At 38.6% G+C, this 27,611-nt stretch overlaps 1 protein-coding gene and 2 long non-coding RNA genes across 22 annotated transcripts in view; 1 reads left to right on the top strand and 2 right to left on the bottom strand.

Annotated features, from left to right (window-relative positions):
- The window catches only part of THSD7B (thrombospondin type 1 domain containing 7B), a 725,201-nt gene that overhangs the window by 677,553 nt on the left and 20,037 nt on the right, over positions 1–27,611 (top strand). The window contains exons 17-20 of the mRNA XM_038565098.1: positions 1,866–2,007; positions 4,479–4,594; positions 6,759–6,876; positions 22,404–22,549. Of these exons, the coding sequence (XP_038421026.1) occupies positions 1,866–2,007; positions 4,479–4,594; positions 6,759–6,876; positions 22,404–22,549 (522 nt within the window). The remainder of the gene's footprint in view (positions 1–1,865; positions 2,008–4,478; positions 4,595–6,758; positions 6,877–22,403; positions 22,550–27,611) is intronic.
- Positions 408–6,260, bottom strand: LOC111091174. The gene is made up of 2 exons (XR_005374243.1): positions 5,902–6,260; positions 408–613 (listed from the first exon to the last, which is right to left on the bottom strand). It is a non-coding gene; the product is annotated as an uncharacterized LOC111091174 (long non-coding RNA).
- The window catches only part of LOC102154499, a 310,721-nt gene continuing 299,733 nt past the window's right edge, over positions 16,624–27,611 (bottom strand). For 4 of the 20 annotated variants that reach the window (XR_005374227.1, XR_005374231.1, XR_005374226.1 and 1 more), the window contains one exon: positions 16,631–17,045. This is a non-coding gene — a long non-coding RNA (uncharacterized LOC102154499). Of the gene's footprint in view, positions 17,046–27,611 lie in introns of all 20 variants that reach the window. The other 16 variants (XR_005374225.1, XR_005374224.1, XR_005374221.1 and 13 more) reach the window with 10 other exon arrangements.

The following is a 27,611-nucleotide window of genomic DNA, read 5'->3' on the forward strand; positions in this document are numbered from 1 at the left end:
GGTTTAGATGAGGAGCTAAGTAAGATATAGAGCATATAAGTAAATTGTTCAAGGTAGCATAACAATTTGATGTGTGCATGTGTTATTTTCTTTTTTGCTTTGATGGCTTAGACTAAGCAGGTATATAGATTCTAACAGTCAGTTGGTTCCAACATCAATTGATTTTTTTATAAGGTAGAAAATCAATTGAACACTAATCAGGGATATCTACCTATTTACCTTCGTTTTTCGTTCATTGGCAAATCACTTAAGCTCTTATTCCTTCTTATGAGAACAAATAATCAAATTAATTGGTGAACTTGTAATAAATTATTGGTAAGCATTTAGCATGGGATTCATTTGCAGATAATTAAGTATAATTACCTGATTTTGTTGGCCCTTTATCATACAGAGACAATTCGATACAATTAAAATGTAAAATTAGTTTACCAATATTGACAGATTATACAACTATAAAGTCACATGGATAAAAAATGTGTTTCTGTGGCTCCAAACATTTAAAATTAGAAGAAAAATTTTGTGGGCTTTTTCCGCATATTTCAGTGCAATCCAACATTATCATCTTGATTAACAGCCAAGATTCAGTTTACAGGTTGTGGTCTTGCTACAAAATCTGAAAAAGTAAAAGGAATAAAAATAAATGAAACATCCCGATATAGAAATGATGATTTGATGACCTTAATTCAGAGACTTTTTATTTCTCCTGTGGTTTAAGCATCTATGTGCCTCTTTGGGGGTCTGGAATTGTGTTGTTGTGACCATACTTGATGATATCTATCAAACAATTATTGTATCAAATACATACCAAGATTTTTAGAGATTGACATGGAAAGTAGAAATCATGATCTATCATGCCCTCAAACAGTTTATAGGTAAAGGAAGGAGCCAGGCTAATAAAGAAAGAGTGGCAGTATTATTAGGGCAGGTGTAGCATATCTTCAGAAACAGCTCTTATAAGTAATTCCTGAGCATGGGTGGAGAGTTTCTCAGGAAGGAGGAGAAGAATTTATCTTTATGGAAAGAAAGAGTGTCTGTGATGAAGCCTTGATTAGAGTTCTGAAGGGGAGGAAGGGGAGGATTTAGGACAGTTGAAAGATTATTCTAGTGGGTGAGGGGGGGGCTTGAAGGTTCACCATGGGTAGAGGGGCTGGATGAAATATGGCAGGGAGGTTTACCTGGCTCAAGGGCATTATATGAACGGGGCTGTAAGAGGACCCTTGGGCAAAGTGATATTTGCAAGAGGCCTTTGAAGTTCACATTTATATATTTGTTTTCTTAAAAGGGCAGTATTATGTGCAGTGGCTCATCCCCTGTGGATCAGACCTCTCAAATAAGAGAAAGTTCTGGTATATTTTCAATATTGATTTTATAATTATCTCTATATACCTGTTCTAGGGTTTTATTTTTTTTTTTTATTTTTTATTTATTTTTTTTTTTTTTGTTCTAGGGTTTTAAAAATGATTTTCTCATTAAAATGTTCTGTGTGATTATTTCTATTGGGCTAGACTCTCTGAGGCACAGGGACATGGTCTTCTTTTTTTCATTTATTTAAACATTCACAGAGTGTGGAGCACAGAGTATGTTTAATTGATGAAAATAGTCTCTATGTGCCTAATTCTATGTGGGAGATGGAAATGTAGCCTTCACCGTAGCATAGAAAAAGAAAAAGCTGTCAGGAGGGCAAAACAAACAAAAAAATAATTTATACTGAATCACAAAATGGTTTTATTTTCTAAACACTATGTTTAACATTCTCAGTTGTCTTTTCCCTATAGCTGTTATACGTTATTTTACAGATAATCATATATAATTTACCAACTAAGTCTGGGTCCATTCTAACTCGGCCTGCTGTTTTATTTTCATAGTCATGTGATCCTCACTCAATGCAGAGAAGAACCCGCCATCTGCTAAGGCCCCCACTGAATTCAAGGACATGTGCTGAAGACTCACAGGTGCGGCCTTGCCTCCTCAATGAAAATTGCTTCCAGTTCCAGTACAATCTAACAGGTACAGTTGAAATCCACAGCCGTGCCATTTCCCCTGCACACTGACTAATGGGAGAATGTGTGTGTATGTTTTCATTCTTGGGATTAAGGTCTGACAGGATGTGAGAGTGTATTGCACGGAAAGGCTGAGGATTTGACATTTCCAGTGTCCCTTCACAAAAGAAATGCCCACTTTTGACATGGAGGTTCAGAAAAGCCACCTGGAATCTCTGAATTCCAAGATACTTAGAAAGACTTGGCAAAGTTTCAGAATAGAACTGAATTAAGCCATGATAAACTGAAACAAGAAAAATAAGCAGCAGGGCATAATTTACCATTTAGAGAAGAATGTAGTCATGCTGTCATAGCGTTTAGCTCTTTCATGGCACTTATTATTTCAAGAAATTCAGGCTTGTGATGTACTTTGCTCTATGGTTCTCAATGAGAATAAATAGTAGACCTGAGTGGACAGGGATATTTTAGAGGCACCAGGAAATCCCATATACTTCATTATTCAGCCACTGCTCAGGATTTTTCTGTTTACCACAGTGCGTAATACCACAGACTGTTTAGTTTCATTGACTTGCAACCTGCCATTCCCTGCAGTAGCCGATATACAAAATGCCACCAAATGTAGAACCATGTTAAGTCTCATAATTGAATTCGGTGCTGACAACCAAACTGTCACATGCCTGCAGACGCCAAGCAATAACCTCTTCAATTCCCTACTGAGGTCACAGTGGCACCACTGAGATTTCTCACATAGAAAACTTCATAGTGAATTCTAGGGGGCAATTTGATTGTCTTTATTGATGAAAGATGATCTAGTGTATTGACCTTTTTGTCTAGTTAAACGTGCTTCAGATCCTTGATTTTCATAGTAATTTTTTTAGAAATACAGTACAATTTGCTTTCCTGGAAGAACATATCTGTTAAATGCTGATTTTTATGGGGCTCCTGGGTAGCACAGTCCGTTAAGTGACCAACGTTTGATTTCCTCTGAGGTTGTGATCTTGGGGTCACGAGATAAAGCCCTGTGTTGGGGGGGGGCTCAGCAGGGAGACTGCTTCTCTCCCTCCCTCTGCCCTTCCTCCACTAGCACACAAGTACTTGCCCTCACGTGCATTCTCTCTCCCTCTCTCTCTCAAAAAAATAAAATAATATAGTTATTGTATATGTTTACTATTCCTGTTACATCACAGATCACTTATCCAACATGGAACATGTCTTTAAAGAGGTTCTCAATGTTTATCATCATAGAACACTCTACACCAAAAGTAAGAGGTGTTTTTTTTTTTTTAAGAGTCAGATTAGTTATGGGATAATTTGTTCAAACTCCCAGTTGTTTAGTTTGTAATGAGACTCTCCAAATCTATAAAAATATTCCCTCATGAGAGAATAATTTGAAAAAAATAGATTTTCTGTAATAAACATGTAGTTCTGAGGTCCTTCTCCGTTCATTCTTTTCTTTTCTTTTCTTTTCTTTTCTTTTCTTTTCTTTTCTTTTCTTTTCTTTTCTTTTCTTTCTTTTCTTTCTTTTCTTTTCTCTTTTCTCTTTTTTCTTTTCTTTCCCTTTCTTTCTTTCTTTCTTTCTTTCTTTCTTTCTTTCTTTCTTCTTTCTTTCTTTCAAGATTTTATTTATTTATTTAATCATGAGAGACACAGAAAGAGAGAGGCAGAGACACAGGCAGAGGGAGAAGCAGGCTCCCTGTAAAGGAGCCTGATGTGGGACTCAATCCCAGGACTCCAGGATCATGCCCTGACCCAAAGGCAGACACTCAACTGCTGAGCCACCCAGGCATCCCTCTCTCTGTCCTTTCCGAGGCACCTTCTTAGCTCCGCTGTACTGAACATATGGAATGGTTTAGATGACTGGATTTAATCCTTGAAATTTTTTCAGCTTACATCAAAGGGGAGCATTGTTTCTGGGTTCCTTTTCTCTGTTATCCCCAGCAAACAGATGATTCCAAACTAGTTTTCCTTTCTTTTTTTTTTTAATTTTTTTTTAATTTTTATTTATTTATGATAGTCACAGAGAGAGAGAGAGAGAGAGAGGCAGAGACATAGGCAGAGGGAGAAGCAGGCTCCATGCACCGGGAGCCCGATGTGGGATTCGATCCCGGGTCTCCAGGATCGCGCCCTGGGCCAAAGGCAGGCGCCAAACCGCTGCGCCACCCAGGGATCCCTAGTTTTCCTTTCCATCCTGGTTAGTGTCTTTCCCTTCCTCTTCAGTTGACAGTGACATGATCTTTAACAAACCATTCAGGTTTTTACTTTTAGAACGCAAATTTAGGAAGGTAACTCACTTTTATTTGGTTGTTTCTTTGTTTTGCAATTAAAGAATTGTGGGGTGCTTTTTGAAGCCACCTGGGAATGATTTTAGGATTATGTATACACTGTCCTTCCTCACCAATGCAAATAATCAAAGGTTTGCTGTTTTTTGCTCACATGACCATAGTTCTGAAATTCATTGTGGTGATCCTATACCTGTAGAGTGGAGCACATGCCAGCTGAGTGAAAATGCCACCTGTGGACAAGGCGTCAGGACACGCCTTCTGAGCTGTGTACGCAGTGACGGCAAGCCAGTTGGTGTGGACCAGTGTGAGCAGGTAATTTGTCTATATTTGTATCTCACACTCAGAGCTGTGTGTGTCTTAATATTAGTCTGCAACCTTGATGCTTGATATAAACAAGCTCTGATTCCTTCTGGAAGCTTCTTGAAGCTTAGGTTCCGTTAGAGTGAGAGGTAACTGGTATAGCGCAGTTATGCTTTATTAGTTTGAATTTAGTCAAAATGACTGGGAACTTGGTCAAAATGAAAAATCCTTTTGCAGTAAGTGGAGTCATTAAAAAATTATTTTTATTACTTTCAAGAACTTATATAGATGTACTTGCTTGCTAACAAATTATTCATAGCAGGTGACTTTAATATTTAGACAGGACTCTGTATTAGGCCAGTAATTCATTTGCATATATGAACACTGTGCCTTTCCTTAAAGATGAACACTGACACTTGCTGTAAGAATATGCTGCTCATTTTCTTAGCAAATGATCACTAGGTAAACAGCACAGTTGTATTTTTCTTCTCAATCTAAGTTAAAATGCCTCCCTACCAAGTTCCAATTAATGAGTTCTGAATTTTTTTTCATGTTATTGTTCCTTTTTTTCCTGTGATAAACTGTGTAGACTTTGGGCAAAAGGTGTAGTCAAACATGTCCCAAAGAATTTGCATTTCCTTCCTAACAGAGAAAAACCTCTGTGGGGACAGTTTAATAGAAATAAAGATGACCACATGCTATCACACTAGAAGTATCACCAACATGGTCTTTGGACTAATTTGAAAATACGGGGTCAGTTAACTCAGGTTTCCACAGAAGCTTCTTAAACAAATTGGCAAAATGAAAATTGGTCCCATTTCTCCTGACACAGGTAGAGTCCACAAGTGGAATTAAAATAAAAACCAAACTTCTCTCACCTATCCTGACTTAAGTATTCTCCTATTAAATATTTTAAAAACATGGCTCTCTGAACCAGCCATACAGCTATAGATAAACAACAACCCTGGGATGAGGCCATCTGAAATTGGACATCCCATTCGGTGAAATACTCTAAAACCAGATAAGACAGTGCAGAGTTCTGCCCACCAAGTTTCAGCACTTTATTTTAACATTTCATTTAATCTGACCCCCCGTGAAGCTGTCTGCTTTAGGAAAAATAAATCCCCAATCTACAGCGACTCCAAATACATTGAAAATCTTATTACATTTGGTGTATGTAATAAATCTTTCCTCTGATACAAAGTAAGATATGAACTATTCATTAATAGAAAAATCGGTTTCTCTGCTTTCCAAATACCATATGTTCAACGAATATTTTAAAAATATTAGTTTAAAGAAGTCCCAAAGTATTAACCTACCTGGAATATCCCTATATCTCAAATGGATTGAAGATCCTATGTGGTAATTCCGCTTTTGCCCATGCAGCAGATAATCATGCTATAATCATTCATTTTAGCTTGGTGTGAACATTGCTAACATTCATTTAGCACATGTTGAATGTCGGAGTCCTCCTCAATAAGTGCACAGTCTGTGATTTCTGTAGCAGTTTTTCATTATTCTTTCTGTGTTTCTTAGATGATTTATTTTATTTCGCTAAGATCTCTTCTATTTGGCCATTAGGAAAATCAATAGATTTTGGCTACATGCTGGTTTAAGAGAGGGCAAGAGAAAAATAAACCAGGTCATCAATTTTTCTCATGATTTAGAGTATGGTTATATTTTCAACCTAATAGGTCTTTTTAATGAGTATATTCTGGTTGTTGATTCTGCTTTTATTCTTACTTACTTTTTTTAGCCTGGCTAGCTGTTAATTTGGAGCTCTCTATGTACTACTGGCCCATCCAGAGGTGCAAAGTAGCTGAATTTAACACTGAGGCATCCTCCTGTTTCTGTGTTTGCTAAGTGAGGACAGATTTCTGTGTCACATAACTGCCTACTTTCCCAGTACCCTAATTGCAGGTCTATTCTATAGTTGAGTATTAAAAAAAGAAAGAAAGTTGGGCCAACAAACTTCTATTTTGTGAAGTTAGGACAACCATTTCCTAGGACTGCCATCAATTTATATAAGAAAGGATATTTTTCCATACAAAATATAGAAAGATTATTATCATGGATTAAAGGGCAGAGAATAAAGTTTTTCTCATGAAAGGATAGTGACTTGATTTGACAGTGATATGATTTCTGCAGTAAAATCATATTTTATTTCCATCTGCAGCGTAACTTGGAGAAGCCCCAGAAAGTGAGCATTCACTGCCTGGTAGAATGTGTGGTCAACTGTCAGCTCTCAGGATGGACAGCTTGGACAGAATGTTCAAAGACTTGTGGCCATGGAGGTATTTGGGTTCCCCATGTGTGTTCCTACCAAACAGTTTGGTTTTTATTTTTTTATTAATTTTTTTAATTTAAATTTCTAAAAAAGATTTTATTTATTTTTTCATGAGTCAGAAAGAGAGAGAGAGAAAAAGAGAGAGAGGCAGAGACACAGGCAGAAGGAGAAGCAGGCTCCATGCAGGGAGCCCCATGCAGGGCTTGATCCCAGGACTCCAGGATCACACCCTGAGCCAAAGGCAGACACCCAACTGTTGAGCCACCCAGGCATCCCAATTTAATTTTTTTTTTAAATAGGCTCCATGCCCAGTGTGGAGCCCAACATGAGTCTTGAACTCTCAACCCTGAGATCAAGAGTTGGTCACTTAACCAACTGAGCCACCAGGCACCCCCATAGTTTGGTCTCTAACTATCTTTCTCTATGTCATAGCTTGACAAATGGGCATAAGGTTGGCCAGTAGAGGGAATATGAAGCTGACCCAGAGGGGAAGCAAGATAGAATTTGATCTTGTATCAGTCCTTTATGTCTAAGTAGAGGTTGCAAAACTGACCTGGTCACAGTGGCAGACACTAGAGGAGCTGCTAGCCCAGTAGGACAGTGTTTGTTCAAAAGGTTATAAGTTTGGGGCTCCTGGGTGGCTCAGTTGGCTAAGCATCTGACTCTTGATTTCATCTGAAGTCATATCAGGCTTGTGAGATGGAACCCTGCCTCAGGCTCTGCGCTGGGTGTGGAGCCTGCTTAAATTCTCTTCTTCTCCCTTTGCCCCCTGACCTCTCTAAAAAAAAAAAAAAAAAAAAAAAAAAAAAAGGCCTCCATGGTTTTTGGAAGAAGTATGTATTATATAAGTATAGCTGATCCTGTGTCAGGGAAACCCCCAAGTCACAATAGCTTAATATCTTAGACTAGAGAGTAATTTTTCACTCACATAAAAGGAGGGGTTGTTTGCACTTTAAAAAGTCAATCAAGGACACAGGCTGATGGAGGGTCTATCACTTTAACATAACCAATTTTCTCTGGAGGGTGCCATCCAGTTGGCTCCATGCAGGTTTTTATGGGACAGTTTGGAAGTAGCATACATCCCTTCCATCTATATTATACAAAATTTAGTCCCATGTTCCCAGCTCAATGCAAGATGATTGGGCAGCAAATGTAGCTTCTAGATGTCCAGTCACTTCTCAGCAATAGTGTTACACTATGGAGGAAAAGGAATATAAATCTGTGGTGAACAGATAGCAACCATTACCACAAGTTCCCAGGATCCTAGTGGGAAAATGATATGCAATGGTAAGGAATGAAAGGCAAATGATACTCAGAAGCTTGGCAAATGGATATATAGATGGCACTCCAGCATCAGCCTCAAGTGAGGATTAAGACATTGTCCATAGAAGAGAGCACAAAAAGAAAATAATTGGAACCTATGGTTTAGGATAGAACTCTGGTTCTGAAAAAGAGTTCTAATTTATCCCAAGGTAGGAGTCAGTTACTGGAGGAGGGCCCTAGGGTAAAATCTTGTTGTATGGCTAGGCACTAAACAGGGGAGAAGAAAGGAAGAATTGTAAATTGCAAGAATCATGGAATCGGGATTGGGAGGAGAGTATACCAAGACCTGGATCTGATTGCCAAACAAAAATATTTGGGAGCAGGTTTCTAGAAGTGACTGGACCATTGGCACTAGGACATAGATGCATTTCTCAGCTCCTCCCAAATAAGTGTGCTGGGGTTGCAGATAATTATCTCCCTCAGTTGGGATTATCTAAGGAACTGGGGCAGGATGCAGCATGGAAAAGGGGTTCTTCTGTGAACTTAGCTCTCAGATTTTGGAGAGCGTAGAGATGAAAGCAGTAGTCAGGATTTGTATGAGGAAAATGGGCCTAAGGAAACTGAAAATGACTCTGCAAAGAACATCACCCACAATGAAAATATGGGAGTCACAATGTCCAATAATGACATGCCATTTCCTGCACAGCTGAGAGCCTATAAGGAACCTCAGGAAACCAAATGGTAAATCTCAAGATTTCAGTTATTGACCTACTGCTCCTCAAATGTTCTGATCAATAGCATGTTATAGTTTCCACTTGGGCATCCACTTTAAAGTTGGGTAAATCTAGGTTCAAATTGCAGCTGTTTAGGCAAATTACTTAATCTGATTCTCAGTTTCTTTATCTATAAAATAGAATTCATGCACACTGGAGGTGTTTTTAGTTTGAGAATTAAATGATACAAAGTATATGAACACCTAGCACAGTAATTGACACATCATGGGTATTTATTGTATGTTAATTTCCATCTCCATGTTCTTAGCCCTCAATAGTAGAAAGGGTCATTAGAGACTCCCTAGGATCTTTCAAGGAAAATTCTATAGACTTAGTCACTCTGTCTCCCAATATCATTTCTCATCCTTTCACCCCACTTAAAATCTATACATTATAATAACAGCCTAAGTGTATTTTAAAAACTCAAAGTTGAACAATTGTTTTCCTATTAACTGAAGAGTCATTTAGCCATTAAACAAATACCCATGTGCTAGTTCTAGTTCAGTGTGTTAGGGATGCAGCAGTGGATGGGAGGTAGACACTTGCCCTTTTCTCATGGAGTTTACTATATAGTCGTAGGACAACAGATGGTAAACAAGCAAACAGGTGATATTGTATGTTGATGAGTTCACTACAGACTCATACAAATGAGAGGTGTTTTTCATACTAGTGATGTCTTTTGTCAGAACTGGTTGCTCCTCTGTCCGGTAATGACTCACCCTGGCTATTCCACAGCTATAAACACTGCAATCTTGTCCTCATGGGTCTTCTGGGGAGTGTGACTTTTACAATGGTAAAGGGTAGCATGGAAAAGTAGAGAAAGGATGAAGTCTGTACTGTAAATGTGATCCACAAGGACGTGTAGGATCTCACCCATGCCTGCCTCTCTATGTCCATCACCCTCCATCGGCACATTGGCTCTCTCTGTTCTAATACAGTGTATTTCATTCACACCCTTGAGTGTGTGCTACTTTTCCTTAGGTGGAACATCTTACCATCACTCCCCTCACTACTGCCTCCTGTTACTCTCTTCTCACACCCATATTGAATCACTTGTAACTCTGTATACCTGAGGGGCCAAAGACCTTGTTTGGGTTCTTCGTGGGTAAATCCCCCCTCCCCCCACCCAGTTTCCATGAGCACAGTAACTGACACATAGGAGGAATTTCAATTAATATCTGTCATTGCTCATGTGGTTCTGGATCATAGGAGAAAACTCAAAGGGGACGAGCCTACAGACTGGATCACGAGCCCAAAGGCAGCCAACCCCTGCCAGTTTTCCTCACCTTCTAACTAAATGCATATTCATAAGTACCATTACTTAGGACAAGAATGTGTTCAATGCAAAGGCGATATATCTGTTTATTATTATTTTTGCCTGGCAGTCCTAATTCTGCCACTGTATAAAGTCAGTGAAACTCGACATATCTCTGTGTTATGCTAATATGCTACCTTTAAAAATAAGAGCCTTAACTGTAGGTTTAGTGTTCAGGTATTACTTTAATTTTTCAAACAGCTCTGTTAGTACTGTGGATGCAACAGCCCGTTTGTTAGACAAAAACAAAAGAAAAACCTTTCCATATCTGAATCCCACTATTGGAGAATTTTAGGATAATTAGAGTTTGAACTTAAATTCACCTTTTCTAAGCCTCAGAATAATAAAGAGAAACAATCAAGGGTTTCCTAAGGAAGTAATTTTGTGAACTAACATACCACTGGGACTGAGGAAGAAAAGTTAACTACTTAGAGAAATCAAGTTGCATAAAACATTTGGAAGTCAAATAAGTAGTATCCCTTGGCATTCAATGTAACACTAGTTATAAACCACCTCTAGCCAATTTATAAGGGTCTATTAGTATATCTTCTTGGGAATCCTTTCTTGACCTTTAGATGTCTCGATCTTCTGAATTGTTAGATGTAATAATAAAATACTTTTAAAATAATTTTTAAATAATAAAGCATATTTTAAAATTAAAATTTATTTGAATTTTAAATAAATAAAATGTTAATTCAAGGTATTATTCCATAATCCTGATATCTGTCAGACCCTCCAGTGATCTAAATGAGTGTATATTCCATGTTCCTTTTATTCATCCAACAAAGATTGAATTTTTTTACCTGTTATCCTGGCACCTACAGTGTCTTCTTTCATTGTCAAAAGTGGCAATGTGAAAAATAAATTATATGGTGACCGTGCTATTTAGACATCTGCTCTCGAAGACAGGATTGTAGAAGTGTATTCATACGTTTTACAAATATTCATCGGATGCTTTCAGAGTGTTGGGCATTCTCCCAACAGCTGAGGCCACACTGTAGGGAAGAGAAAGGACCCCAGGCAAACAGAGTCCCTTGACTTTATTAAAGAAATATTCCAGTAGAAAATTGGATGGTGATGACAAGACAGATAGCAAATAACCGAGAAAATAAACACAAAAATGGCCAGTGTCCAAGAGGAAACCCAAACAGATCATGTGACGGAGCATAAGGAGATCAAGTATTTTGCACGGGAGTGGGGGATAGTGGGATAGTGCTCTTACTCAACTTCACAAGCATTTTCTGACTACCTCTAACATGCAAGGCTGTCAGGACCTACAGACAAAAACCTAAAACTAAAGTATTTTTCTAATTATATTTGTGCCCTATTTCAGTCTTAAATAAATTGAACGGTACAAAGGAGAATAGGACACATAGCCATAGAATTTTTAAACACCCACCCTCTGATATTGCTGAGGCAGCCTTTGTGGTTACATTACATTATACCCCACAGCTCCCAAACTTCTCCCCAGTTGCAGCTCCAGTCTTAAGAGCACCACTGTTTTCTGATCATCACCTACCCCCGCCATGGGCAGATAGTAATGTGTCCAAAATGAGAGAATTGTGTATTTAGATCATGCCTTAATCCTCGTGCAGCACGACCTAAAAGCAATAAGCAAACAGTGATAATCAAAAGCAAAAATGTATGGCACAGATGAATGTGTTTCTTAAAAGAGACCAAACTCTGGAGCTGAAAGGATTGGAAACTATCATTGAAAAGCATCTGTACCTTCTCCCTTCTGAGACAGTGTGCCAGCGGCTGTCTTTTGTATGAGCCGCTTTCATTTTTTCAACTGGTGGTGGCAATGGGACAGAAACCATGAGAAGAGATAGTTTATTTAGTCGCATTAAAGTGGGCAAGCAAGTTGCACGGGAGTCTGACTCCAGCACCTGCGGCTCTCGGCTGACTTCTTTATCAAAGGCAAAAAAGTTCACACAGTTAGTTGTCTCAGTTTATAAATTTGCTCCTGTCAGGCAAACGCTGGTGTGCTAGATGTCTCAGATGCTCCCTCACAAGCCATACTTCGCCATCAGATCCACAGAACTACATTGATCTGGGAAGAGATTTTGAAATGAGCTCTTCCTTTATTTTCCAAGTGTCTGGATTGCCTCTTTAATGTACACCTGATGCTTGGCATATACTTTCTAATTGTGTTAAAGATTTCAAGGTCAGAACAGTTCGAATCCAATTTATTTCACGTTAGAGAGAGACTGATTCTAAGCTTCCACTAAGGGATCTTTTTTAGATAGATTTCAAAGATCAAAGCTTGTAATAGAAGAGCTTAATATTTGGATTAGTCATGTTCTTTGTTGAATTTTCATCAGTTCAATGGAATGTAGAACTCCCTAAATTTAGCATATCATGAATTATTCATGATTATTATTTAACTGATAACACTCTAAGAATGTCATTAATCCCAAACTATGATTTCTTTCCTATTTCATATTTTTAATTCAATGTATATGAGTTTATAATTTCCATATTATGTAATCCAGCCTGATTCTTTGTTTCCCAGTTGGCATATAATTTTTCTGTCAACTCTAGCCTATAATGAAAAAATAATTTTGTATTAACTCCAAAGTACCACAACTTAGTGATTTTGCTTATTATTATTATTATTTTTTAGCAAAGGTAAGCTAGTAACCGTCATTTTTAGTGTCTGTATAACTGTCATTTTTAGTGTCTGTATTTCCAGTGTGGTATCCTTTATCAGGCACAGTCCAACAGTTATAACACTTCAAACATATTTCTTATATCAAGCAATTAGTTCCTATGACAAGAGAATAAGAAGCTAAATTATTAGAACGGCAGAATGGGGAACACAAAAGACTGAACAGGAAACCAGAAGATCTGAGCTGTCAAGCTGGCTTTTCCCATGGCAAGTTGTAGGACTTTGAACGAGGTTTTGCAGAACTCACTTGCACTACTTTTTATCTGTAAACTGATGAAATGTTACAATAATTGCTTTTTAACATCTGTTGGTCAGAGACACAGATGTTATAGCCAGGAGTGTTTTAGGAACTTGTTACAACAACACTACAAAGTATAGGCATAGGCAGTACTTTACAGGTGAGGTGATAAACAGGTAACCTGCTCAAGGTCATGTAGCTTGTCAGTTACCAAGGAAAGAGTCAAACCCGGGTTCAGGTGTCTCCAAAGCCCCCTTTGTTCCACTTTGCCCCTTTGCATCTGACACTGTACTTGTGTATGTTTATGCTATGTCCATGGCCCTGTGTATCACTTTTGTAAAAATTCTCATAACTTATAGATATTTTAAAAAATAAGACAAAATGGATCTCAGATTGGAACACAAAGGGTGGTAAGGATTTTAAGAAGTCCCTCAGATTTTTAAGCCTCCTAAATGTATACTTATTTCATAATCAATAATGTTGCATATTATCTAGTCCATCAGTTGGGATGTAGCTGCAAGGAGACAATACTACCAGGGAAACATTTGACTCTGATGGACACTGTAGCTGCAGGACAGCCAGAATCACTCTCTCTGCCCTTGCATCACAATGGAAGCTCCTTATTGAGATATTTCTGCTATGTATAGGTTTTTACAGTGGTCTATCAAGTTTTGTTAGCTTTTAATGGGACTGACATGTGATTGTTGTGAGTAGAATGGGAAGTGAGTGGCCCAGAGCACACTACGAAGTCTGGAGCTCTGTATTTCCAAGCAAAGCCAAAGGTGCCTAATCTTCTGTCCTAATGCATGATACCATTGTCTGTCTTGATCTCTAAAACTATGATCTTGTTATTTCTTACTTAGCTGACCTCACTCCTAGATAGATAGGGTTCGGACTAGCCTACTTTACTATGAAAGGCTTATGGAACCTTTATCTTGCCTGATTGAGTGTTCTCTAGGATGACAGGTATCTGGGTGCCTGCAGCAATTTTCAGATAGACCAAGGAATCCCTCTATAGGGGAAACTCTTGGACCATAGCTCTGAATGCAGAACTGTTACCATGTCTTCCATCTGTAGCAATGCTAACCATAGGCCAAAGATCAGTTGCAGATCAGGGCCAAATTTTTTTCCCACTCTGTTACATTAGAGAACAACATTGATTCCAAATCCACCTTCACCAGAGTGTATATTTAAAACAATGTTTACACTTAAACTTTGATAAAAAAAAAGATCCAGGCAGTACTTTTTTGTTGTTTTTTTAAGTAAACCCCACACCACACTTGCAGCTCAAACTCACGACACCAAAATCAAGAGTCAAACATCCTACCAACAAAGCCAGCCAGGCACCTCAAAGTGATATTTTCAAGATAATTAAATAGTAGATTCCAGTCTAAAGAGCCCCATGAAATTAACTGAACATTTTAGACACTGTAACCTTCCAATGCTTTCAGAAATTTACTGACAAGTACCCAAAACAATAAAGAGCTATCAGAGTGGAAGACATTAGTACTATAATTACTTTTTTTACTAAAAGAAAATAGGAAATTTATTAATACAGACAACACATTTTTTAAAAGATTTTATTTATTCATTCATGAAAGACACATAGAGAGAGAGAAGCATAAACAGAGGCAGAGGAAGAAAGAGGCTTCATGCAGGGAGCCTGATGTGGGACTCGATCCCGGGTCTCCAGGACCACACCCTGAGCCAAAGGCGGACACTCAACCGCTGAGCCACCCAGTGGCTCAACACCCTGTGTTGTCCCTAGACAACATATTTATTGCAGAGTAGACTAAGTACATATCTCAGTCTTATCCAAGTAGTCTGACAATTACAGCATAACACCTGATGCCTGACTTGGACCAGATGAAAACCTTTGAGAAGCACATGCTTTTGGAGTAGTATAGATCTTTGTTCCAATCCTGCTAGCTGGGTGATCTTGCAAAAAATATTTAACTCTTTGAGCTTCAGTTTATGAAGTGAGAATAGTAATAACTGTGTCTAAAGCAGAGTCTAAGATTGAGATTCTTGTTGAAGTGATTTATTTGAGGGTGGTGGGAAGAACAGATGCTCTCAGGAGAAGGGGGCCACAAAGCAAGAAGGGTAAGGAAGGAAAAAGAACTAAGCAAGAATATGCTGTATCACCTCTGTATCATAGCACATTATATTCACTTAAGTAACTTAGTCCCTCCCTTCCTAACAAGGAATACTTTCGCAATGACAAAAGGTATTATACAATAAATTGCCTTAACCAGAAACATATATGATAAAAATTGATTAATAGATTGACATGACCAGCTATTAATGAGGTTTTTGCTAGGATCCCCTTGCTTCTTTTTATTTTGTCATCTGCTAGTATTTGCTACTAATATTAAGTAGCAGGCACCAAAAGCTTAAGAATAAATTCATAGGAAGAAATACTTAAAAGTGGAAACACTGTATTCAATAACCTAATTGATCAGTGCACATCAGAAAGGACCACCATCAAATCAAGGTTAGTGACATTGAGCCCCATCCTTCATAGTATAAGTTGGCCAGTCCCTTGTAGATGTAAGCTCTGGAAGACCATTCCTTGCCAACAATTATGCATAAGCCTTGAAAACTCAGTTCCTACTTAAAAGAAATAATGCCCAAGTGGAAAGCAAACCAGTCATATTATTCAAATAACATGCTATAAGCTCAGAGTGACTTCTTATACTACTGTTACTATATTTATATGTCTACAGTGCATTGGAGTTTATGGGAATGTTCCTCTAAATTGCTCAGATATTTTACTTAATGAACTATTTAAGGTTAAAACAGGTATATTCTTTATTGCTCATTATTCTTGCATTTCCTTTTTCACTGTCCCCTACATACATACTTTGCATTGTTTGCCTGGTCATATTCAAACTGTCCAGAGCCATCAAAACCATAATTTTCATTTAATCTAGTGACCATAGTCAGGGCCACAGAAGAACTATTGTGTAAAGCGTGCAACGTAAAGATACATGATGGCTGGCTCCCTGGATCTGAAAGTCTGGTCAGAGAACAATTGCATTGACTCCATTTCCTTTTATGAATTTATAAATTAACAAATACTTAAACAGTTTTGAGAGGTTTTTTACTGCTTATATTTTCCACATTCCCTTTGTCAGTGGAGCCCCAGAGTAAAGTCTGAATACTTCAATGAGAATGTGATCCAATATGCTTTAAACCTATATGCAGGTACCAATATAGGCTTCTCTTTGGGTATGTATGTGGTGTGTGCATGTGTGTATGTGTGTGTGTTACCATTTGTGTATCTCGTCTGTTTTTTTTTTCGTTGTCTGTTTTTTTAATCGAGTTCTTACCATGTAATTCTTTTTCTTTCATTGCAAGTAATTATTGCTAATTTAACAGTAGGTCCAATATCACTGTTGCTCATAATGAGTTCCCAATATTCCTCAAGAGAGGAGAGGAAAAGACTCAGAGAATTGCTAGCTAACATACCCTACTATAATTTGGGTCTTTATTAAATTGGAAACATATTTTGTAAAGGAGTCCTTTTCTCTCTTTTATAGCCTGATGAGTAGATGAACAGAGTCAATTTCTGTTTCTACATCTCATTGGTACTGCTTGTTAAACACCTTATCTATAGCTACTATTGAATTCAGGTTCCAAAGAGATTCCTAGTCCTGTATCTTTTACTTTTATTGAAAAACATAAACCAAACAAGGGGAATCCAGACAGAGTGTCAAAGAAAATGCCCCTATTTTCAGATTGGAAGCACTAGTTTATGCATGGTAGCAATCTTCACTCTTATTCTGAGGGCAGAAGAAATCCAAGCTATGGTGTAAGACGTTTGGTGGGTTGGGAATCATTAAGGATTTCATAGTTGCATGCATTTCGTATCATAAGCCATGTAGAATACCAGTAAAAGCAGCCAAGGCCCGTTCTAGGAATAGATATGAAATATTAGTTATTAAAATAAAGGTTAAAAATAGAAGTTTGCTATATTTTAGACATACTGTTTATTTTAGACATACTGTTAAGGTGATTTATATATGGTATTTTTTAATTTATATAATCAAGATGAGATGACTCTCAGGAATCTTGTCATCTCAGTATTTTTCACCTGAATCAGCATAATTGTGAGTTCTGAGGAAGCCAAACCCTTTATAATGTCAAAATATTCACTAATGAACTGGCCATGTATGAAGCCATCCCTCAACCAACAACCTTTCTACACTGACATGTTCCGTCATTTCATCTTCGGTCTCTAGCTGCAAATAGCTTCTGTACCCAGAACAAAAGGATACAAAATGGAACAATCTGTACACCAAAGATTAGAGGGAGCACTTGAGAAAATTGATGAAAAGTGAGTGGAAGGCCAAAGACCCTGATGACCAAACTACAAAAGCCAGTCATGAAAAATTGATTTTATAGGGTAATTATAAAATTACATGAGAAATATTAGTAGCTGATTTATTATTCATCCTAATGATTCATTATTGCAATTATCCTCTACATGGTAGTTGATATTAGATCAAATAAACTCACCTGCATACCTTTCAGTTCCAGAAAAAGTCACATTTAGACTTTGTTATTTATTAAAAATAATTTAATTCCCATTTAAGCAGATTGATTATTTTTTTAAGATTTTTTATTTATTTATTCATGAGAGACAGAGAGAGAGAGAGAGAGAGGCAGAGACACAGGCAGAGGGAGAAGCAGGCTCCACACAGGGAGCCTGACGTGGGACTCGATCCTGGGACTCCAGGATCAGGCCCTGAACTGAAGGTGGTGCTAAACCGCTGAGCCACCTGGGCTGCCCAAGCAGATTGATTATTAAGTGGCATTTTCCCCAGCATGAATTATCCTCAGAAAATAAGAACTTTCTGTATACTTTATTTTACAGAAGAGGAAATTCATGTTCAGAGGAGTTAAAATACTTCTATGTAGTCACATCATTTATGAGCTGTTAATTTGAGAGAACTGTTTTCAACTAGAGAATTTTGATGCCAAGTCCAGGTTTCTTTTCACCATACATCAGCTATTTTAAAATTCTCTTTTTCTTATATTCTATATCACCTTGAAACTTTAAATATCTTTAATTTGACCACATTTTCCACTGCTTTACCCGTCACATGAAAATTTACTATCACCAAAACAATTTCTTTAGGCTCCTGATTTTACAGGTTCCTTTTAGAATAATCAGTGTTAAGAGATATTGCTTGATTGAATATTCCATCCAGTTTTGTATGTGGGATCCCAGGCAATTTTAGACTACTACCATTGGAGATGGTGGACCTCCTTATTGATACCACCTGTATTCCATGTAGCTAGATTTAATATTTACAACTTCAGAATTTGTGAAAGAGTGAATAACTTGGGGGGTGTTTTCTCTGATTTATTTATATAACCCAAATACCTGACTTAAGAGAAAAAAGAGGGGTGCCTTGGTTAAGTGGCTGACTTAGGCTTAGGTCATGATCTTGGGGTTTTGGAATTGAGCCCTGCCTCCGTCACAGGGAGTCTGATGTGGGACTTGATCCCAGGACCCCGGGATCATGCCCTGAGCCAAAGGCAGACACTCAACCACTGAACCACCCAGGCATCCCTGTCAGTCTTATGCAATACCTAATGCTCATTACATCACATGCGTTCCTTAATGTCCATCACCCAGTTACACCATCCCACTACCTCCTCCCCTCCAGTAACTCTCAATCTCTTTCCTATGGTTAAGAGTCTCTCATGGTTTATCTTCCTCTTTGATTTCATCTTATTTTATTTTTTCCTGTATTCTCCTATGATCCTCTGTTATGTTTCTTAAATTCACATGAGTGAGATCATATGATAATTATCTTTCTCTGATTGACTTATTTTACTTAACATAATACACTCTAGTTCCATCCACGTCATTGCAAATAGCAAGATTTCAATTTTTTGATGGCTGAGTAATAATTCCAGTGTGTGTGTGTGTGTGTGTGTGTGTATTACACACCACATCTTTATTCAGTGAGCAGTCTACTCCCTCTGGTCCTTCCCTGCTCATGTTCTTGCCCTCCAAAATAAATAAATAAGATCTTTTTTAAAAGGGAACTTAATAAAAGATATTAAGTACCCCACAGAAACCTTTTATACACTCATACCTTCATTAGCAATATTTTTGTCATTGAACTTTAATATTAGCCATTTAAACAAGACAATATACTTCAAAACGTAGGATTATTATAAGCTCTATGGTTTTAAAAATGTGTTCTTGGTAGTAATTGGCATTGTTTGAAAACCTTATTTTTGTGTTAGGATAGCAAAAGGCAGAGGAAGTCATATGGCTGTGCTTTCAATGAATGATTTTAAGACTTCATCATTTCAAAAAGTAATAGCATCATTTTTTTCTGTTGAATACATTAGGTTCCCCCCACCTCTATGTCCAGCAAAAGATATCAGTCACTTTAATAGAAATAATTTTTAAAAGTTCCAAAGTAATGGCCATCTGCATGCCACCAATTCAAGAACAAACTAGAAATTATTTGCTTGTAATAAAATAGAGCCTCTTTAGCTGTGATAAAGGCAACACTGCATTGCTATTATTCTCACAGCGATGGATAGAATAGAATGCAATTATAATGACGTTTAGGGTAACAGGCATTTAGGTCAAGAGAATAAACATAAAGATTATTATAAAACTGAAGAGTATTCAAGCAAGAATTAATGTAAAATCTTGAGCCAAATGCATTCACCAAGCAGGGGCAACATTTCATACGAATGTGTCCAACCAGTATGATTTAAGTGATGCTTGAAGGAACACCAGTTCAAAAATGCATCGTCTTCATAGGAACTTGGCACTTGCAGAATGGGTCAATACTGTTGTTTACCAAGCATGTGTCATTGTTGACTCAAATTTTACCTTCATCCAAAGTTCTTTTTATGTTTCCTATGAAAAACTATGGTAAGTAGCTATCCTTGCTCTCTCAACCCAGGGCTAATACAGCAGCCTCTGGAACAAAACTTTGAGTTTGAATCCTATTCTGCAACTTACTCATGTTTTTTGACCTTAGACAAGTGACTTAAAGTCTCCCTCATTTTCCTTATCCATAATATAGGAAGAATTTTCCTTTAGGGTTGTAAATATTCTTCAGCATGTCAGTATTTAGAATATTACCTTAGTATTTGGTACCTGCTCAATAATTGTATTGATATATCATCACATATTTTCAGATACTAGATATCATGAAAATATGAATTAAACAAATATTCAGTTAGTGCCTAATATATGTGAAGCACCATGGTAGGGACAGAAGCCCAAACCTCAAGGAATGGAGCATGCAGTGATTAGAACCTCCTAGGGGTGCCTGGGTGGCTCAGTCAGTTAAGCATAGAATTCTTTTTTTTTTTTTTTTTTTTTTAAGATTTTATTTATTCATTCATGACAGAGAGAGAAAGAGAGAGAGAGAGAGAGAGAGAGAGAGAGGCAGAGACACAGGCAGAGGGAGAAGCAGGCTCCATGCTGGGAGCCTGATGTGGGACTCCATCCCAGGACTCCAGGATCACGCCCTGGGCTGAAGGCGGCGCTAAACCACCAGGCCACCTGGGGATCCCAAGCATCCAATTCTTGATATCAGCTCAGGTCTCAATCACAGGGTGGTGAGTTCAAGCCCTGTGTTGGGCTCTACACTGGGAGTGGAGCCTAATTTAAAACAAAACCCAAAACCTCCTAGTTTTCCTGTTTTCCTCAAAGGTCTTCTCAGAGAGAATTAGTTTACCACAAAACCCAATCTTCTGATGGCCAGAGGCACCTGGATGGCTCAGTAGTTGAGCATCTGCCTTCAGCTCAGGTTTTGCTCCTGGGGTCCTAGGATTGAGTCCCTTCCCTGCAGGGAGCCTGATTCTCGCTCTGCATCTCTTTGTGTCTCTCATGAATAAATAGGTAAAAATCTTAAAAAAAAAAAAAAAATCTTCTGGTGGCCAGTAAGAGGTCTAGTCCACTGAAAGGTGAGTCACTCTTACTTGTCTCTGAACTTGAGGGCATCTGAGAATTACTCCTACCCAGGGCTTTCAAGTGAATTCTGTGTTGAAGTCCTTTCTAGCTTTCCATTTTTCTTAATATATAAATCTAGAATCTTTGATATCAACTAAAGGATCCCACTTTAAACAGCTTTGATGGCATTGCTTCAACCTATCCTTCATCTATCTCTTTCTCGGCCACATTGGCCTTCGGCCAGTTCTTCAAATAGGGTTTACTCCTTTGCATCTCAGGACTTCTTTACATGTCCTTTCTTCAGCATGAGACACTTTCTGTACATCATGTCTGGCTGACTTTAGACTTCTGCTTAAAGGTCAGCTGTTCACGGAAGTATTTTCTGATTTCTTCCAGATTGGCATATATCCCCATAACAAACTACTTGCATATAGTACCTCATCAACAACAACAACAACAAAAAAGTTGAGGACAGGATTGAATGGGGGAGAGAGCAAGGGAGAAACATGGACATTTAAATTCTGTCCATTATTCTCCTTTAATGGGTTTATGACCTGATGCCTCTGAGTGGGCATAAAATGACATGGGTACCTTGCTCTTTCCTTGGCTATTCCCATTAACCAGTTTCCCTTTTTTTAAATATATATATGAAATGGAATACTGGTATTTGAACATGTGTTTTCAAACATAATGCCTCCTTCACAGAAGCTAACAACTTTATCTTATGAAAAAAAGAATTTGGCCCTAAATTGTAGGAAGATTGTCCATATTAATTGAGAGATAGCCTGGAAACCTTGGAGTGGCACCTTCCTAAGTAATTTTCTAGAGTAATTTGGGTTGTGTGCAATTTTTCCTCTTCTTGCTAATTTAGAACCTAACAAAGATACAACTCTATTTTTAATATTTTTAATCTTAGCCTAAAATACAAGCTCCATGAGGGCAGAAGCTATATCTGGCAATTTCATCCCTGTATCCCTAGCACATAGCAAGACGCCTAGATCATACTGGAGCTTAATAAATATTTGTTGAATTAACAAACATTCCCCCAGTGTTTACAGGGTCAGTCTGGGCAACAACACAGAGTTTGGAGTTCAGAAGACTAAAGAAGTAGAAGGCAGACAGAATTCCAAAACCTGAAGCATTATGCAGACCTTATAGAACCTGTGTGGCCCTAGAGACCTAACTTAAAATGGCAGGAAACCTGAGAGCCAGCCATGACAAAGTTCAGCATATTTTATGAAGACTTATGCATGTCAGGCAACATTCTGTCTTTTAATTCCCTTTCTAAGCCAGACTGTAAACAAAAAGCCAACGCCTTCCTTATCATTTTAGGTCGAATGAGCCGGACTCGATTTATAATTATGCCAACCCAAGGAGAAGGACGGCCGTGCCCCACAGAGCTCACCCAGCAGAAAACCTGCCCAGTGACACCCTGCTACAGCTGGGTCCTCGGAAACTGGTCCACATGTAAATTGGAGGTAGGTCACCTGATGATACTTAAAGAAATGCTGCTTAGTACATCTGAAGCATCTGGGCAACCTATGCACTGATGGAATAAATTTTACAGCACCAGGGGCCTGGCACGATGTATTTTTATACAATAGAGCTCATGCAAAACTACAACCAAAAGTCTAACCTCATGCCAAGTGTTGTTGCTAGGAAAATAGCCATTCATTAGGCACTGATTCTAACAGGGTCAAGGGGCTTTCATTCATTCTCTTAGGTAGCCTCAGGAATACAATATTATGTTCTTGGCTTCTTGAAAATATCAAGTGTTATTTAATTAGGCAAAACCCTGATGCAATGGAAATGCATAGCTTGCTGGGTACCGTATTTCTTAAAAGAGGCATTTTTAGGCTTAGGCAAAATCTTGCATATGGGCAGAAAACCAAAAGTGTATGAAAGTTATATTTTAACATTATTACACGAACCAAGGTTACTCCATTTTCCTCAATGATTACTTTTTTATTGACCTGAAATATAAATGCCTCGCAACATCATATATCATATACCCAGAGCTTTTGCTGGATCAGCAAAGATCCTCCACCACATTTTCTCTGTGGTTTCTTGTGTGAGAAAAAGCACATTGATTTTCTTTATTTTCTTATTTTACTAGTTTATCCTTCGGTTCATATTGCAAAGCACATTTTAATTAGGTAACAATAATTGTGATTATGTGTTAAGAAATCTGCAGAGTATTCTCATAGAGATGTTTAGTGTTCCTGTCAGGATGACATTGTCATGCAGCATTACTATCTTGCAGAAGTTAAATGCCCATGTATTTTAATAAGTCCCAGAGGAACAAAAATGTGTGCTACATTTGTTCAGTCTCTTTTTACAGAAAATAAGATAACCATGCTCATTAATTCAATAGTAACCTAATGGCTTTAAATATGGATACTTTGTCTACTAGTCGAAAATCTTCTTTACTAAATTTTCAGCAATTTTTAAATGCTGCTTGGAATCCCAATAAAGAAATGGAAGGAATATTTTTCCTTAGCACGGTGATAACTATTGACAGAGTAGAGAAAATAAACTCAAAGAATTCAGGAACCCATTGCAGGGGAAGGGAGAAAAAATTAAGAGGGCAGGGAGAAAAGGGAAGAGGCCTGATAAAAACCCCCTGCTCCAAGTCTTTCCAGGCATACAACATACATGTTCTTTCATGCCTTCCCTTTTTCTTTTCTCGGGGGTAAGGAGCCTTTTTCAAACATACAGATCTGCCCACTTGTCTGGGGACATTATGGGGCACTGCCACATGTAGGGTTTCCTTTTGCTGTCACATACTAAGCTTTTGGAGAATGATAGGAGCAAGAGTGGTGGGTTATGAACATTTTCTGTAGAATTGCCAGTGTGGGGCTGAGGGGCTTGGCATCCATTGGAGATACCCAGGCTTGGAGGCCCTTGGAGACCCTAGCAGCAAGTGTATCCAGAAATTTCAGAGCTGCTTCTGATTTCTAGCTGAGCTTATTCTTGTTCATTGGCACCTCCAATCAGGAGGAAACTCCGCAGTTCAACCTAATCCAGGCAAAGCTCTTGAAAAACAAGTCTGTAGTTCATTGTTCTTACCCAAACAGCTCATTCAGCATTCTTCCTTAAAAATTTCGAATGGAACTGAAGCTGTTTGAAGATAGATAGTGTATTTAGGAACCCTTACCTGCCACATTTTACTGCCTTGTAGCTAAAATAAGTCACTCAGAAGGGAGAATGAACATAGAAGGTGACATGCCAAAAAAAAAAAAAAAGAGGCAAAAGAGAAAGGGAATCATGATGAAAGGAGTTGAACGTTGCCGGAGTTCTTTTTTTCTTTAATAATAAATTTATTTATTTTTATTTTTATTTTTTTTTTAATTTTTTTTTTATTTATTTATGATAGTCACAGAGAGAGAGAGAGAGAGAGGCAGAGACACAGGCAGAGGGAGAAGCAGGCTCCATGCACTGGGAGCCCGACGTGGGATTCGATCCCGGGTCTCCAGGATCGCGCCCTGGGCCAAAGGCAGGCGCCAAACCGCTGCGCCACCCAGGGATCCCATAAATTTATTTTTTATTGGTGTTCAATTTGCCAACATACAGAATAACACCCAGTGCTCATCCCAAGTGCCCCCCTCAGTGCCCGTCACCCAGTCACCCCCATCCCCCGCCCTCCTTCCCTTCCACCACCCCTAGTTCGTTTCCCAGAGTTAGGAGTCTTCATGTTCTGTCTCCCTTTCTGATATTTCCCACTCATTTTTCCTCCTTTCCCCTTTATTCCCTTTCACTACTTTTTATATTCCCCAAATGAATGAGACCATATAATGTTTGTCCTTCTCCGATTGACTTACTTCACTCAGCATAATACCCTCCAGTTTCATCCACGTCGAAGCAAATGGTGGGTATTTGTCATTTCTAATGGCTGAGGAATATTCCATTGTATACATAGACCACAGCTTCTTTATCCATTCATCTGTCGATGGACACCGAGGCTCCTTCCACAGTTTGGCTATTGTGGACATTGCTGCTAGAAACATCGGGGCACAGGTGTCCCAGCGTTTCACTGCATCTGTATCTTTGGGGTAAATCCCCAGCAAGGCAATTGCCGGGTCATAGGGCAGATCTATTTTTAACTCTTTGAGGAACCTCCACACAGTTTTCCAGAGTGGCTGCACCAGTTCACATTCCCACCAACAGTGCAAGAGGGTTCCCTTTTCTCCGCATCCTCTCCAACATTTGTGGTTTCCTGCCTTGTTAAATTTTCCCCATTCTCACAGGTGTGAGGTGGTATCTCATTGTGGCTTTGATTTGTATTTCCCTGATGAACGTTGCCTGAGTTCAAGCTGCATTTCTGCTTTTCTTGAAGCCTAACCGTGAACTCTTTGTGAGACAGATAACCCAGTATCTTTGTAGCAGGTTGCCTTTTCTTAAATGTATATGTAATCAGAGTTTGGAATTACTGAGTTTGGAAGTACCCGTGGACCTTTGCACACAAAGGAAGATCACTTCTCTCACAGCTGCACTTCTGCCAAATAAATACAGGGTGGGAGCTTGTTCCCTGAAGGTGGCTGTGACGTCCAAATGGCCCACTGCCATCCAGTGGATCAGACTATCAGTGGCACAATGGATGTGCCAGTTCTGCCATTATCTTATAGAAAGAGATTAGCACAAGGAGTGTTTATCCTCAGGCTTCACTTTTTTGTTTTTTTGTTTTTTTTTTTTTTAGTGTTTTCTTTTTCTTTCCAGATTCCTCAGTTGATAACATGTATGCACACATATGTTGATGAATCTGCCTTAGGTGCTCAGACTAAGTCTAGTGGGCTTAATTTTGGTCAAGGTTCTGGCAGTTCTTAGCTCTGTAAATTTTGCCAACTTATTAAGCTCTCCAAGTCTGTTTTGGTTTTTGTTTATCTCTATCAGGAGAGTAGCAATGGTACCTATTTCTCTAGGAACTTTTGGTAGGGATTACATAGTTTTTATACAGTGCTTATCATGGTACCTGACATGCATTAAGAGCTCAATAAATTTGTTGCTATTATAATTTTGATAAGAACTATGATTATGATTATTATCACCATCTGCCTTTTCACATCTGGTGGAGATGCCAATTCGGAGCATATAAAAACATCCATTAATAATGCGGACAGTGGAGAGTCGGTGAGAGAATCCTCGCTTATCGACAGTCTTGCTCACAGAAGCCTGGGTCTGATTTTAGTCTCTAGTGTATAAAGCTTCATGAATGAGAATGAGTGAATGCTTGCTTTATGAATGAGATTATCATTCTGATACTGATTTCTCTTCCTCTTACGGCCACTGTTGTCAAAGATAGAAGAGATTAAGGTTGACTATGGACACATACTAGGAGCATATTATTGTTTGTCTTGGTTTTTAAAGGGATCCCTGATGGAGACTTGTTTCCTGTCATTTCTTCACACTCCATCTCCTGGAATGTCAAACAAAACGCGAATCAACTGTATCTTCTGTTACCCAAGGTTCCAGACAGGAAATTTCAAATTTCATACATGCTGCAGTCTTCTGACTCTTCTCTCCAAGTACTCTATAGCAAAATATAACACCTTAGACAATTCTGCAATGGATCCATCATCTGGAATAATAGTTTCCAAGAGAGATCCTTCCCCCAAAAAAGAAATTAAACTTATACTATTTTACACTTCAGAGAGTGAACATTTACGAGAGCAAAATGAATCTACTGTGAATTAACTCTGAATTTCCCCAAAACTGCACGTAGGTTCAAAATTAAGGTGCATTTTTGACAGATTCATAATAGCCATAGAAATGATTACAGCAATTATGAAGTATTGATGAATCTAGTGTGAGATTTGCCATCTTAGATAAATGATAATTCTTGTTCAAACATATTTAGAAGCAAAGGTGATGGCCCCAATTTATGGGCCTATTCAGATTTTCAAGCTTTAAGTTGCTACAACTTGGACCTCCTCTATGTTGGACCTTTTCTTTCTTGCCAGTAGGTCTTTGAATCCTAAATTCCCTATTATGTAAAGAATTTTTCTCAGAGGCCACTCCGTACCAGCCTGGATGTCCAGTAGTCTGCCCTTGGCACTCAGCAGCTGCTGCAACAGTGCCTGCACCTGGCTGGTGCTCAGCAGGCCCCTCGGTCCCCAGACCTGCTCCATACCCTGGCCCACGGTCATAACTGCATTAGTCAACCACCTCTTCTTCCTCTGTTCCTGCCATTCCAAAGGCCACAGCAGCTCCAAAGCCTCAGGAAAGCAGTTTTTGGCCCCAGCAAGGGGAATAGCATAAAAAGAACATTAAACCGAGTTTCTCAGTGCAGGGCATAGTTACCAGACTAACACCTAATAATGAATTCATCGATGATAGCACATGACATCCCTGACTGCAGCAGCACAAGTGCAGAGATGGGAGCTCGCTCTAGCTCCTTATCTCTCCCCTCTCCCACTGTATGAGCAGTAGTCATGAAAACTCTAGCTCCTCCACTGACTTCTGCACTTAGTGAGAACTTCTTAGTAACACTCCTCAGAAGTTTAAGGGCATTGCCTGGGATTGCCTCCCTCCCCTATCACGGAT

This window comes from Canis lupus, chromosome 19, assembly GCF_011100685.1.
Source record: "Canis lupus familiaris isolate Mischka breed German Shepherd chromosome 19, alternate assembly UU_Cfam_GSD_1.0, whole genome shotgun sequence".
NCBI classification, from domain to species: domain Eukaryota; kingdom Metazoa; phylum Chordata; class Mammalia; order Carnivora; family Canidae; genus Canis; species Canis lupus.